At 45.0% G+C, this 14,469-nt stretch overlaps 1 protein-coding gene across 17 annotated transcripts in view; it reads left to right on the forward strand.

Moving 5' to 3' along the window:
• The window catches only part of jakmip3 (Janus kinase and microtubule interacting protein 3), a 416,080-nt gene that overhangs the window by 297,899 nt on the left and 103,712 nt on the right, over nt 1–14,469 (forward strand). For all 17 annotated transcript variants that reach the window (XM_038773519.1, XM_038773515.1, XM_038773516.1 and 14 more), the window contains 4 exons: nt 1,605–1,670; nt 4,611–4,679; nt 4,770–4,847; nt 7,902–8,105. In XM_038773519.1, coding sequence (XP_038629447.1) covers nt 1,605–1,670; nt 4,611–4,679; nt 4,770–4,847; nt 7,902–8,105 — 417 coding nt within the window. The remainder of the gene's footprint in view (nt 1–1,604; nt 1,671–4,610; nt 4,680–4,769; nt 4,848–7,901; nt 8,106–14,469) is intronic.

The following is a 14,469-nucleotide window of genomic DNA, read 5'->3' on the forward strand; positions in this document are numbered from 1 at the left end:
CCCTTAAATTTTTCCCTTCTCACCGTGAACTCGTGACCCCTAGTAATTGAGTCCCCCACTCTGGGGAAAAAGCTTCTTGCTATCTACCCTGTCTATACCTCTCATGATTTTGTAGACCTCAATGAGGTTACCCCCTCAACCTCCATCTTTCTAATGAAAATAATCCTAATCTACTCAACCTCTCTTCATAGCTAGCACCCTCCATACCAGGCAACAACCTTGTGAACATCTTCTGCATCTTCTCCAAAGCATCCACATCCTTTTAGTAATGTGGCGACCAGAACTGTACGCAGTATTCCAAATGTGGCCGAACCAAAGTCTTATGCAGCTGCAACATGACCTGCCAACTCTTGTACTCAATATCCCTTCCGATGAAGGAAAGCATGCCGTATCCCTTCTTGACCACTCTATCGACCTGCGCAGCCACCTTCAGGGTACAATGGACCTGAACATCCAGATCTCTCTGTACATCAATTTTCCCCAGAGCTTTTTCATTTTCTGTATAGTTCGCTCTTGAATTGGATCTTCCAAAATGCATTACCTGGCATTTGCCCGGATTGAACTCCAGCTGCCATTTCTCTGCCCAACTCTCCAATCTATCTATATTCTGCTGTATTCTCTGACAGTCCCCTTCACTATCTGCTACTCCACCAATCTTAGTGTCATCTGCAAACTTGCTAATCAGACCACCTATACCTTCATTTATGTATATCACAAACAACAGTGGTCCCAGCATGGATTCCTGCGGAACACCACTGGTTACAGTTCTCCATTTTGAGAAACTCCCTTCCACTACTACTCTCTGTCTCCTGTTGCCCAGCCAGTTCTTTATCAATCTAGACGTGACCAAAAATACTGTGACCAAAAATACCAGCACAATGGAGGCCTGTCATAATGGGCCTTAGTCCATTTTCCCACTGACTTGCACTCTGAAAATGGAAATACTGAGAAGTCAATGCCGAGAAAATTTGTCCCCTACAAGTAACCAAATTCTACAATAAGCGATTTAGAATTCTATCTTGCTGAGAGGAATAAAGTATAGGCGCAAGTGATGGGGGTTCTTTGATCACTCCCACTTCTGCCCTTCATCAGCAGTTGCCTGGAGAAACCAGTGGAGCGAGACACTTTCCTTAAGTCGTCAAGGCCGACTAACTTTAATCACATACAGACGGTATTTTATTCAAAACAAATAAATTGTCTTCCAAATTAATGCAAAAGCTTTGCTCTGACCAGCTTTTATTTAAATGTAATTGTAAGGGGCGACTGGTCATACAGACAGAAGTTCAATTTATTTGTCTCATTACAAGTGACACGTACTGATTGAAATCAGACACATTAATCATCTACAGAGCTGTGGATCCACCTCTTTCATTTCTGCGGGATTCCCCACCATCTGTGATAATTTCAGTGGATGCTGAGTTTGTACTTGTCCCAGTATAAGCTGGGCTATGGTCTGTTTGGCTGCATGACGAACTGCCTTCAGGAGACAAAAAAGAGATTGCTGGCATGGAGGGAGGAAAGAAGCATGAACTAGTTAGGGGGTGAAGAAAATATAGGAATATTTTATTTTTAATTTGTTCTTTATTCATTTACCTGTTAATTAGAATTTAACCAATGAGGAACAAGTGGTTGTGATTCAGGCCCGAACAGTTTTGACGTTGGCGGAAAAGGTAACGTTTTTATTTTTTTATTGTGCATGCTAACCTGAAACTATCCTTCTGGACAGCAAAGAGTTAAACACTTTGAGGACAAAGATTCATCAGTAATGAGCATGTGTAGTGAGTTGATGTTACAAAAAAAATATCCTTAAGAAATTCGGCCAACATTTCGAAAGACGCCTTAGAATGAATTTGAAATCTGGGTTATTTTGTTGAAGTGTGGCGATCAAGCTGGTAACATGAAAGCTCTGCAGTTAAATTTACAGACAGTAAACAGCAATCATATGGGCAACTGGACTGTGCAATTAACACATACCCAGCCATTTTGTGCTGGCCTTGCCTGATTCTGCAGTTAGCTTTACTACAAAGTGTGGGTTAACTCCGAACCCATGCTGGCCCTGAAAACATTTCTGAAAGGAATGTGAGCAAGGTGATTAGAGGGCGCACTTGACCTTTGCACTTCAGAAAATGTTACTTTATTTGTCTGCTAATGAGCCACCTCTGCTAATGCTAGGTAGGCAGGCCTCTGGCTGTAAACATGGGTGAGAGATACAGCGGGTGATAACAGTTTACCTCAGGTGAAGGCTAATGTCCTTGGCTTTTTTGTCCCAATTCCCCTGTTTTTCTTCAAGAGAATCTGAAAAAATATTCCCTGAGGGGAAACCCATTGGGCGCGATTCTCCGGACTCACGATGCGTCGGGGAATAGCGGGCGGCGCAAATTTTTACGGCCACGCTGGTCCGACGCCCTCCCGCTATTCTCCCCCCCCCCTCCCCCCACGGCCGCCCCCCGACACGAATCGCTGCTCGCCGTTTTTTTACGGCGAGCAGCGATTCTCCCCTGGCCGATGGGCCGATTTCCAAGGCCTTTACGGCCGTTTTTACGAACTAAAAACACACCTGCTCTCACCGTTCGTAAAAACGGCCGTAAAGTGCCGTTCTGGGGAACCATGGCACTGATTGGCACGGCCACACCACGCCCGTGCCAAGGGTGCCATGGGCCCGCGATCGGTGGGCACCGACTTACCCCACGCACTCTTTCTTACTCCGCCACCCCGATGGATCCGTCCGCGTGGCTTCTGAGGGGCATAACGGCCCGCACATGCTTGGGTTTCACGCATATGCGTGATGACGTCATCCGCGCATGCGCGGGTTGGAGTCGTCCAATCCGCGCATGCGCGGCTGACGTCATCATACGCGTCAGCCGTCGCTAACTTTGGCGCGCGGGCTTAGCTAAATTCCGGGGAGCAGAATCGGTTCCCGGTCGGGGGCGCGGAGGCTGCCGTCAAACACGGCCGGTTTCACGGCAGCCTTCATGACTCTCCCCATTTGCGGAGAATTGCGCCCATTGTTGCAATATTTTGCCAGCAGAATAGCAGAGCCAGAATATCTGACAAGATCTCCCAAGTGGAAACTGGAAAGAAGCAAAAAGAATCAGGAGAAAAGTTCAGAAATGGCTGCACTGTTACATATCCTCATATGGAATCATACAGCACAGAAGAACACTGTTCCTCTTCTGTTTAAAGTGTTTTGAAGTATAACTTTTTTTAAATGAACTGTCCCATCAACTAATCCTTTATGCCCATTTTATTTGGTAGATAAGCGAGTCCAGGAAATTATGTGACTATCTAAATAACATAATCAGTATTAATTTTAATGTGATTAACCTCACACTGTCAGACATTTCCAGTGTCAGTCCAAAACTCAGTTGTAAAGCTGCTTGGTTGCTAACTGCGCAAAAATCAGATGTAACAGCTCTTTGTCAATTTATCCAATTGATTACAACATTCAATGGCAAAATCAAATAGCTAATTCACTTTGGGACATCAGAAGCAAGAAGGAAAAGTACGGGGTGGTATTAGAAAGGTAGGAGGGCAATGAAGCTGTGAAGAGAGACTGGATAAGCTGGGGTTATTTTCTTTAGAGCAGAGAAGGCCGAGAGGGGATCTGATGACCTGATTGAGGTATATAAGACGATGAAGGGCATGGACAGGGTGGGTAGAAAGCAGCTGTTACCATTAATTGAAGGGTCAAGAATGAGGGGCCATAATTTTAAGGTGAAAGGCGGTTTAGAAGGGATTTGAGGAAAACATCTTTCACCCAGAGGGTGGTAGGGATCTGCAATGCACTGATTAGGAGGATAGTTGAGACAGGAAACCTCACAAACTTTAAAAGTACTTGGATGTGCACTTGAAATGTTTTAACATTCAAGGCCAAATGCTAGGAAGTGGGATTAATGTAGATTTAGAGTTGTATTTGGTCGGTGCAGGCTTGATGGGCCAAAGGGCCTCTTTTGTACTGTATGATTCTATGATTATATGAGAGTGAAATCAAAGGAAAGAATTTGCTTGAAGGGGAAAATTAATTTAAGTATAATTTTCTTTTTTTCCCTCAAATTAATTCCAAATTTTAAATGTGTCCTCCTGGCACAGTGCCACCTATGGGTGCATGCACCATATTTCTCAAAGACCTACGCACTTGGATTTGAATCCATTTACGTTAGCTGGGAGGAAATATTAGACATAAGCCAGAATTTTGAGGCCTTTCCCGCCGGCAGGATTTTCCAGTCCCAGCAATGTAACCCCCGCGGTGAGGAGGGTGTGGAGCATGCAAAATCCCATAGACATTGGCGAGATAGGAAGAGCTGGCCATCAGCTAATGGGGGGCCTCCTCCGCCATTGGAAAATACATAGGGCACCACCTGTCAGACTGAAACATGGGTGGCTAAGCTTCATGTTGTGGATGGATTTAAATCAGAGGCCAATCCAAGTTGGAAATGTATCTTGTAATTCATTGATTACAATAATGATCGATGATACTGATCCATCACTAGTGAACCAAAATTCTTACCCAAAAAGACTCCTGTATGAAAATACTTCAAGATGTTTAGAAATAAATCTCACTGCTTGTGAAATTCTGTTTGAGGATGTTTGATTTTTCATTCAACTTCCAGTGGTTGCGGCAAATTGAGGTGACAGAATCTGCGCTACAGCAAAAAATGAATGACATTGAAAATGAAAAGGTATGCAGTAAGCACAAGCAATACCAGTAATATTGAAGTGCCACACAAAAGATGTCATGACTCCTTAATGATTTATCCTTCTGTTCATAGGAGCTGTTCAGTAAACAGAAGGGCTATTTGGACGAGGAACTGGACTACAGGAAACAGGCCATGGATCAAGCTCACAAGGTGAGATTCCTTATTTTCTGGAAATCTTCATTATTGACGAGGTATTGAGTGCGATTCAGGCACCTCGTTGCACCCAGCGCGGATCCAGGTGCAACATGTGAATGATGCGCAAGCCCCAAATCGGGCTCCGAGTCGGGCGCGAAACCTCACGCAAGTCATCCCTGGCGCAGCCCAGATGTAATGGCCAAGTTTCAGGGCACTGACAGGGTGTCAGGCTAGAAGTGCCAGGGTGTCCAGGTGCCAGGTTGGCACTGCCAGGGGTCGGGCCCAGGCCCGAGAGTGTTTTGCCAATTAGAAGGAGGTGAAGGGCATCAAAAGAGCGGGGGGGAGCCTGAAACGGAGGGGTGGAAGAGATCAGGGTTGCCAGACAACATGGCACCCCGATCTACGAGTAGCCTTTCCTGCTGGCAAGTCCTTTAAGTGTGGCCTCGGCGGGGATAAAGTCCCCAAGGCTACAAAATAAGGCAAAGTGCTGTTGGATAGCGGGATGTTTCTCAGGGCTGAAGCCACCAAGAAACTCGCCGCTCAGAGAACTTTAACTTGAGTCTGCTAAATCACATCCGGTATATTTACATTTTGATTTATGAAAAGAATGTCCATGGAAAATCCACTGACAGCTTTGTTAACTGGATAAGAAATGTGCCTTCTACTAAACAATGAGGCTGACTCTCCAATAAGGTGTGACAATGGTTCTGCTGGCAATCAAATGAGTGGGGTGAGCATACTGTAGAGTGAGCAGTCCTCAGGCCTGTTTCTTACCCAATGTATACTGTATGATATCACGGAGAGAGGTACCCTGAAATGGTATTCTATGTGAAACAGCGGATGCTCTAATCCATCTCGCTCAGGGTTCTTGACCAATTCTGACCTATAGGCTCTTGAATCAAGTCAGAGAGTTAATTTAGTATCACAAAGAAATACAAAGTCAATGATAACCACGCAAAACTTGGCTCTGTCAGCTCCTACTTCTGAGCTCTCTGTAGCACATTCTTCTCTCCGTTACATCTCTCCGTTACTTCATCTGTTCAGGTGACCACAGTCTGGCTTTTTCCTCATGTAGTTCCAACAATGACTTGGAGCTCCTTTATTTGAAACCCATCAGAACCGTTGCAGGACATGTTATGTCCAGTCTCATATGATTGGATCAGGTTGAGGTGATAGTCCATGCACCCCTACTTCAAATCTCCTGATAAGTGCTTCCTGTTTCACAAAGGTTCTAATATGCACATTTCTGCTAATAGTTTAACTTCTGTAAGTCAACAACCATATCAATTTTACTCTGGCTTTTTGCAAATAAGTGCTAAGGTTTTCATCCTATCTCTCCTATCATTCTTACGTGAAGATTGTTACACCACACACATGCACACATACACACATTCCAACATTGACAAATTCAGCTAAGCTAACCATCATGCTTTGCAGTCCAACCTCGCCATTTCACTTACGTAGAAAGAATATTATAGAATGATTATTATAGACAAACCATAAAAATGTACTAAACCCTAAATACTGACCGCGAATCTACTAACAATGTGAGGTATGGGAAGAAGACAATTGAGTTTTTCATGTACGTCTGTCAACAGGATTCTAGCTATGACATAATTAGTTTTGTTGATGTTTTTTCACACATTCAGTACCAGGAATGTGCTGACGTTGTTCAGCACTGACATAAGATCCCTATTTTGGAAATTATTTGGCATTACCTCAGGGTGTTGCCGATAAATCTACAATGTAGCTATATTACTATGTATGATATCACGGAGAGAGGTACCCTGAAATGGTATTCTATGTGAAACAGCGGATGCTCTAATCCATCTCACTCAGGGTTCTTGACCAATTCTGACCTATAGGCTCTTGAATCAAGTCAGAGAGTTAATTTAGTATCACAAAGAAATACAAAGTCAATGATAACCACGCAAAACTTGGCTCTGTCAGCTCCTACTTCTGAGCTCTCTGCAGCACATTCTTCTCTCCGTTACATCTCTCCGTTACTTCATCTGTTCAGGTGACCACAGTCTGGCTTTTTCCTCATGTAGTTCCAACAATGACTTGGAGCTCCTTTATTTGAAACCCATCAGAACCGTTGCAGGACATGTTATGTTCAGTCTCGTATGATTGGATCAGGTTGAGGTGATAGTCCATGCACCCCTACATCAAATCGCCTGATAAGTGTTATTTTGAAGTGCGTGTAATTACTTTACCAGCACTTAATATATTGAGATCATGGTAATAGTAAAATTTGTAATTTTCATGGTCGCAATAAACTTGAATGATCCTTGCAATTGTAACAGACAGACAAAACGAGGCAATTAAGTCAATTAAGTTATTTTTTCAAGAAAAATTACAGGGAAAGTGACAAAATGAGTTGAATAATCCAGTAACAGATTTATTGTACTTTGTAAAATGAATAATCAAATAATTCTACCATGCCAGACCCATTTTGAAATGTCTAAAATACATGAAGCAATACACTGTGCAGTCTTACACTGTTTTGCTTTAGCGTCCAAAACCTGATTGAAGCTGTATGGATTTTAAATAATTAATGGTATCAAATTGAAACATCCATTCAACACACTGGACTGGTTCCCAAATGAGGCATTATGGTATTATCAGTGAACTAGGAATCATATGACACAGGGTAATGCCCTGGAAACCTGGGTTTGAATCCCACCACAGCAGATGGTGCAGTTTGGGTTCAATAAAAATCTGGAAATAACTGGCGCAAAACCCATCTGGTTAACTCCTTTCAGGAAGAAAATCTGCCTTCCTTACCTGGCCTGGCCTACACGTGACTCCTAACTACAGCAATGTGCTTGATTTTTAAATGCCCTCAGTTCAAGGGCACTTGGGGATGGACAATAAATGATGGCCCAGGCCAGTGATTCCCATGTCCCATGAATTAGTTTTTTTTTTAATGCGTTCAACCATATGTTAATCTCAAATTTAGCTCCAGAGCTAAATTTTATTTGAAAAATACTTGATTTTGAAAAATGTAAGCTATCCAAACATAACTGTGGTACTGTGTGAGCAATGTGCTTTTTCTTTTTACAACAGCGGATTCTGGAGCTGGAGGCCATGTTGTATGATGCTCTACAGCAAGAGGCTGGCGCCAAGATGACTGAGCTTTTATCTGAAGAGGAACAGGAGAAATTGAAAGGGGCAGTGGAGCAATGGAAACGGCAGGTCATGAGTGAGCTCCGGGAACGCGATGCACAGATACTGAGGGAAAGAATGGAACTTGTTCACCATGCACAACAGGTAAGACATTTATCAACAAACGCACTTCATTCTGAAATAGCTGGCAAAATTAACTTATCCCGCTGGCAGCACATTCCCACCCATGGATTTCCAGGTGGTGTGGGTTGGCTTCAATGGGAAATCCCATTGACTAACATTGGAAATCCCAATAAGCGGCTGGAGTACAGAATCCCACTGGCAGCGAACGGCGTGTCACTGAGAAACACAAGAATCCCACCCTTATGGACTGCAACCTATCCTCTGCAGTGAATATGCAGAATTCCTCTCAAGTCTCTTGAGCTACAAGTATGAGTCCTGATTTAGGCTTATTGTTGAAGACATGAAGAGGCATTCTCCCCTATAGTATGATCACACTATCAAAGTTCATAGAACCAGGTTCGATGAACTTTTCTGTCAAATAATGAATTCATAGACAAAGGACCAGATCTTGCAGCAAAAATAATGATATGCTTATGATGCAGGTTGTTAGGAATGCACAAATTAGCCAGCAAATTCACGGAATTAAGAGATACATCCTGAGTTGTGAATCTTCATGATCCGTTAATAGATCTGCACCATTCCAACATTTGCTTTGAACAAATCTTGCCCTGAGCTTCCCTATTAATTGAAAGAACTTGCTTGATTTGCATATTAATTTCCCGTCAAACTCACCACGGGAGGATATAGGACTGGAATTTAACAGCACAAGTATCTTTTGAACAAGGTGATAATAGAGGGGGATGGGAACCTATGCAAGGAGTCAGAGGAGGAGGAAGCACACACAAGAACAAAAGACAGAATGGGGAATAAGAAAAGTGATAGGCAGAGAAATTAAGGGCCAGAATTAAACACGGCCACATGAAAATAATGGGAACGGGACAAGGAATGTTTAAAAGATAAGCCTTCAGGCTTTGTGCCTTAATGCGCAAAGCATTCGCAATAAAGTGGATGAATTAATCATGCAAATAGATGTAAACAGGTATGATCTAATCGGGCTCATGGAAACATGGCTGCAGGGTGACCAGGGATGGGAAGTGAACATCCAGGGTATTCAGTATTTAGAAAAGACAGACAAAAATGAAATAGCAGTGGGCTTGCATTGCTGGTTAAGGAGTAGATTAACGTAATAGTGAGGAAGGATATTAGCTCGGGTGATGTGAAATTTGTATGGGTGGAGCTGAGAAACACCCAAGGACAAAAAACGTTAGTTGTGGTTGTGTTTAGACCTCCAAACTGTAGTGGTGATGCTCGAGGTGGCACTAAACAGGAAACTGGAGACCTATGTGATAAAGGAACATCTGTAATTATGGGTGACTTTAATCTGCATATAGATTGGGCAAATCAAATTGAAATGAAATGAAATGAAATGAAAATCGCTTATTGTCACAAGTAGGCTTCAAATGAAGTTACTGTGAAAAGCCCCAAATCAAATTAGTAACATGACCGCAGAGGAAGAATTCCTGGAGTGTATTTGAAATGGTTTTCTGGACCAATAAATTGAGGAACTAATTAGAGAACAGGCCATCTTAGTTGGCAATTTAGTTATGCGTGGCGCCTTGATAATGAGTGACCATGATTGCATTCTTCATCAAGATGTAGAGTGATGTACTTGACTCTGACTCTAAACTATGATGCTATGAGGCATCAGTTGACTATGATGAATTGGGGAACGTTACTTAAAGGGATAATGGTGGATAGGCAATGGCAAATATTCAAGGAACACATGGATGAACTGCAACAATTGTTCATTCCTGTCTGGTGCAAAAATAAAATGGACAAGGTGACCAAACCATGGCTTACAAGGGAAAATAGAGATAGTATTAGATCCAAGGAAATAGCATTCAAATTGGCCAGAAAAAACAGCAGATCTGAGGATTGGGAGCAGTTCAGCATTCAGTCAAGGAGGACAAAAGAATTGATTAAGAAGGGTAAAATAGACTACGAGGGTAAGCTTGAGGGGAACTTAACAACTGATTGTAAAAGCTTCAATAGGTATTTATGTGAAGAGAAAAGATTAGTGAAGACAAGTGTAGGTCCCTTAGAATCAAAATGTGGAATGGGGTATGGCTGAGTAGCTAAATACATACTTTGGTTCTGTCTTCAAAAAAGGACACAAATAACATACCAGAAATGTTGGGGAACACGGTTTAATGAGAGGGAGGAACTAAAGGAAATCAGTATTAGTAGAGAAATGGTGTTGGGGAAATTGGTGGGATTGAAGGCTGATAACTCCCCAGGGGCTGATAATCGACATCCCAGAGTATTTAAGGAAGTGGCCGTTGAAATAGTGAATGTATTGGTGGTCATCTTCCAAATTTCTACAGACTCTGGAACAGTTCCTCTCGATTGGTGGGCAGTAAATGTAACCCCACTATTTAAAAAAGGAATTATAAACCAGTCAGCCTGATGTCGGTAGTGGGAAAAATGCTAGAGTCCATTATAAATGATTCAATAGCAGAGTACTTGGAAAACAATGGCACGATTAGACAGAGTCAGCATGGATTTACAAAAGGGAAATCATGCTTGATGAATCTACTGGAACAGAGTTGATGAGGTTGTGGTATGTTTGGACTTTCAGAAGGCTTTTGACAAAGCCCCACACCAGAGATTAGCTTGTAAATTAAAGTGCATGGCACTGTGGGTAGTGTATTGAGATGGGTAGAAAACTGGTTGGCAGACTGCAAATACAAAGTAGGAATAAACATATTTTTTTCCAAATGGCAGGCAATGACTAGTGGGGTACCGCAGGCTTCAGTGCTCGGACTCTAGCTAGTCACAATATATATTAATGATTTAGATGAGGGAACTAAATTAGTAATGGGTTGAAGTCTTGTGGAGAACAGGTAGGAAAGTGGAGTTGAGGCCGGGAGGAGATCAGCAATGATCGTATTCACTTCCGCTTGTGACCACAGAGTGATTGGTCACATAAAGGGCTGTTCCTGTTCAAAGTCACAAAAAAGGTCTCTTTTTACCCAAATCCGGGTGGAATTTTGATGAAAATGCGTAGGTGAATGTTAGGGGAGTAGTTTACCCCTGGAATGGTATGTCTTCTGATCACCGGACCCGGCAGAAAACAGTGAGAGGTTTGGCTGGAAAGTTGAAACAGTCTTGTGCTTCACAGACAGTCTCTTCCAGTATGCAGGCAGGGGAGGGGCAAGCTGTAAGGCCCCAGATACAGGAACTGATGACTTTTATCAAGGAGGAATTCCCTAAACAGAGGAAAGAAATGCATGAGGATCATGCAAAGGCCTTTGCAGAAGCTGTGGCACCCCTGAAGAGTACTTTGGAGCGGATGGAGAGATGTTTGGAGGTGCAGGCATCACAGATTCGGGAGATTGAAGGAGTAATCTCGGACCACAAGGATCGTGTGGTGGCTCTTGAGGAGGATGTATGATGACCTTTGTAAAATGCTGAGGGCAAAGGTTGAGGAGCAGGAGAATACCTCGAGAAGACAGAACCTGCGAATAGTGGGCCTGCCTGAAGGAGTGGAAGGCGTGAGTGCCACAAGGTATGTCTTGAGGATGCTGGCGGGACTGGTAGCAGAAGGCACCTGAAGTGGACCGAGCGCATAGGTCTCTGAGGCAAAACCCTGGAGCCGGGGAGCCACCACGGGCGGTGATCGTGAGACTCCATAAAATTGTGGAGAAAGAGATAATTCTACGGTGCGCCGGGGAGAAGCGTAGCTGCGACTGGGAGGGAAATAACGTCCGCATTTATCAGGACATCGGAGCCGAGTTGGCAAAACGGTGGGCAGGTTTAAACAAGGCCGAGACGGTGCTGTACCGGCGGCAGATCAGGTTGGGGTGCTCTACCCGACGAAATTATGAGTGACGTTCGGAGGCCGGGAGTATTATTGCGAGGCCCCAGAAGTGGCCAGGGACTTCATTAAGGAGCATAAACTGGGGGAGAACAATGTTTGTGAACTGAGGCACTGTCACTATGTAATGGTCGGGAGCATGTTTGAAGTGCATGTAGGGATTGGGGGATTTTCGCCATTTTTTGTGGGGGGGGTGGTTCTGTTCAATGTTGAGATTGTAAGGAGTTGTAGGGTGAAAAGTTTATGTGGGGATGGATGTTCCCATTCCCCCTCCTGTTTTACGGGACTGTTTGTGTTTACATCTGTTTGTTTGCTTTTGGAGAAGGCTAACTGGAGTTCAGGAGAAGTCCTTGTTTGGGGAAGGGTAAGGCCAACAGGAGGCCTTCTTCTTTGAGCTGAGGAGTGGTGTGGGGGGGGGGGGAGGTCATTAGGATGTGCCTTTGGGCAGGAGCAGAGGCGCTAGCAGGTTATGCTGGTGAACGGAAGTGAGGTGGTGGGGGAGAAGGCCAAGAGGGGTGGCCGGGGAGAGGGGGGGAAAGGGGAAGAAGGGGAAGGGGGAAAGTGGGGGTGGGGGGGGGGGGGGGGGTGGGGGGCGGGTTTCTGCGATGCAGCAGGGGGTGAGAGATGACATGGTCAAGGGCAAAGAAAGGGGCCATCTGGGATGGGCTAGGTACAGAGTGGAATTAAAGGGGCAGGAGTTAAGTGGGGAAGATGACAGACTGTAGAGGGGATTGGAGGCGCAAGCCTCCGGTAAGGTTGGTAATGTGGAACATCCGGGGACTGAATGGGCCGGTTAAAAGGTCGCGGGTGTTCGCACACCTCAGGAGCTTGAAAGCTGGCGTTGTTTTTTTGCAGGAGACACACCTCCATGTGAAGGACCAGGTTAGGTTAAGGAAGGGGTGGGTCGGGCAGGTTTTTCACTCGGGGTTTGATTTGAAATCGAGGGGTGTGGCGATTTTAATGAGCAAAAAAATGGGATTCGTGAGTGCAAAGGTGGTGAGGGATCCAGGTGGGAGATATGTGATTGTGAGTGGGATATTGGAAGGGGCACCGGTAGTGTTGGTAAATGTGTATGCCCCAAATTGGGATGATGTGGGTTTTGTGAGGGGATTGCTGGCAGCAATCCCAGATTTGGCCACGTACCTGTTGATCATGGGAGGAGATTTTAACTGTGTCCTGGAGCCGAGGGTGGATAGATCGAGCCCAGGTCGATGGGTAGGGTACGAATGGCAAGGGAGCTGGGGGCTTATGGAGAGGATGGGTATGGCGGATCCATGGCGCTTTCAGAACCCAGGGGAAGGGAGTATTCCTTCTTTTCAAACGTCTATAAGGTGTATTCGAGGATTGATTACTTTGTAGTGAGTCGGGAGATTTTGGTTTGGGTGGAGGGGGCAGAGTATGTGGGGATAGTTATCTCGGACCATACACCCCACTGGTTGGATATTCGGTTCAGTACGGGATGAGAACAGAGGCCGGGGTGGAGGTTTGACGCTGGGTTGTTGGCGGATGGAGGTTTTAGTGATAAGGTGCGGTTGGCGATTAGGGATTATGTGGAGTTCAATCAGAATGGGGAGGTGTCGGCGGGCATTTTATGGGAAGCACTGAAGGCAGTGGTCCAGGGAGAAATTATCTCATTTACGGTTCGTGCGAATAAGGAAAGGAGGACGGAACATGACCGTCTACTGAGCGAGATAGTGAAGGTGGACAGGGAATATTCGAGTGTGCCCACCGTGGAGAGATTGGCGAGGAGGAAAAAGCTGCAGGGGCATTTTGACAGGCTGACAATAGGGAGGGCGGTAGGGCAACTGCGTAGGGCAAGAGAGGTGCAATACAAGTATGGGGAGAAGGTGAGCCACATGCTGGCGCACCAGTTGCGGAGGCAGGCTGCGTCCGGGGAAATATTGAAGATCTGGGCTGGGGCTGGGGATGTGATGTCAGAGCCAGGGAAGATGAATGAGGCATTTAGAGAATATTACCAGGGACTTTATGAGGCAGACCCAGGAGGAGAGATGGAGAACATGGGGTGGTTTCTGGACGAGCTGGAATTTCCCCAGTTGGAGGAAGCAAAGAGGCAGGTGTTGGAGGAGCCCCTGGGGCTGAGGGAGGTGCTGGATAGTATCAGGGATATGAAGTTGGGGAAGGTACCTGGGCCGGATGGGTACGGCAGAATTTTATAAGGAATTTGCGGCGGACCTGGCACCACGTCTATTGGGGGCATTTAATGAAGCACTGGGGAAGGAGGAGTTGCCAGAGATGATGAAGCAGGCAGTAATCACACTAATCCCAAAAAAAGGGAAGGATCCGGTGGAATGTGGGTTGTATAGACCCATATCACTATTGAACACGGATGTGAAAGTATTGACTAAGTTGTTGGCGGGGAGGATGGAGGATTGTGTCCCGAGGATGGTTGCAGAAGATCAAACAGGCTTCGTGAAGGACCGGCAGCTCGCGAGTAATATAAGACGGCTGTTGAATGTGGTGATGAATCCGTCGAGGGTTCTGGTGCCAGAGGTGGTGGTGTCCATGGATGCAGAGAAAGCATTTGATCGGTTGGAGTGGCGGTACTTG

Source organism: Scyliorhinus canicula, chromosome 16 (genome assembly GCF_902713615.1).
Source record: "Scyliorhinus canicula chromosome 16, sScyCan1.1, whole genome shotgun sequence".
Classification (NCBI taxonomy): Eukaryota; Metazoa; Chordata; class Chondrichthyes; order Carcharhiniformes; family Scyliorhinidae; genus Scyliorhinus; species Scyliorhinus canicula.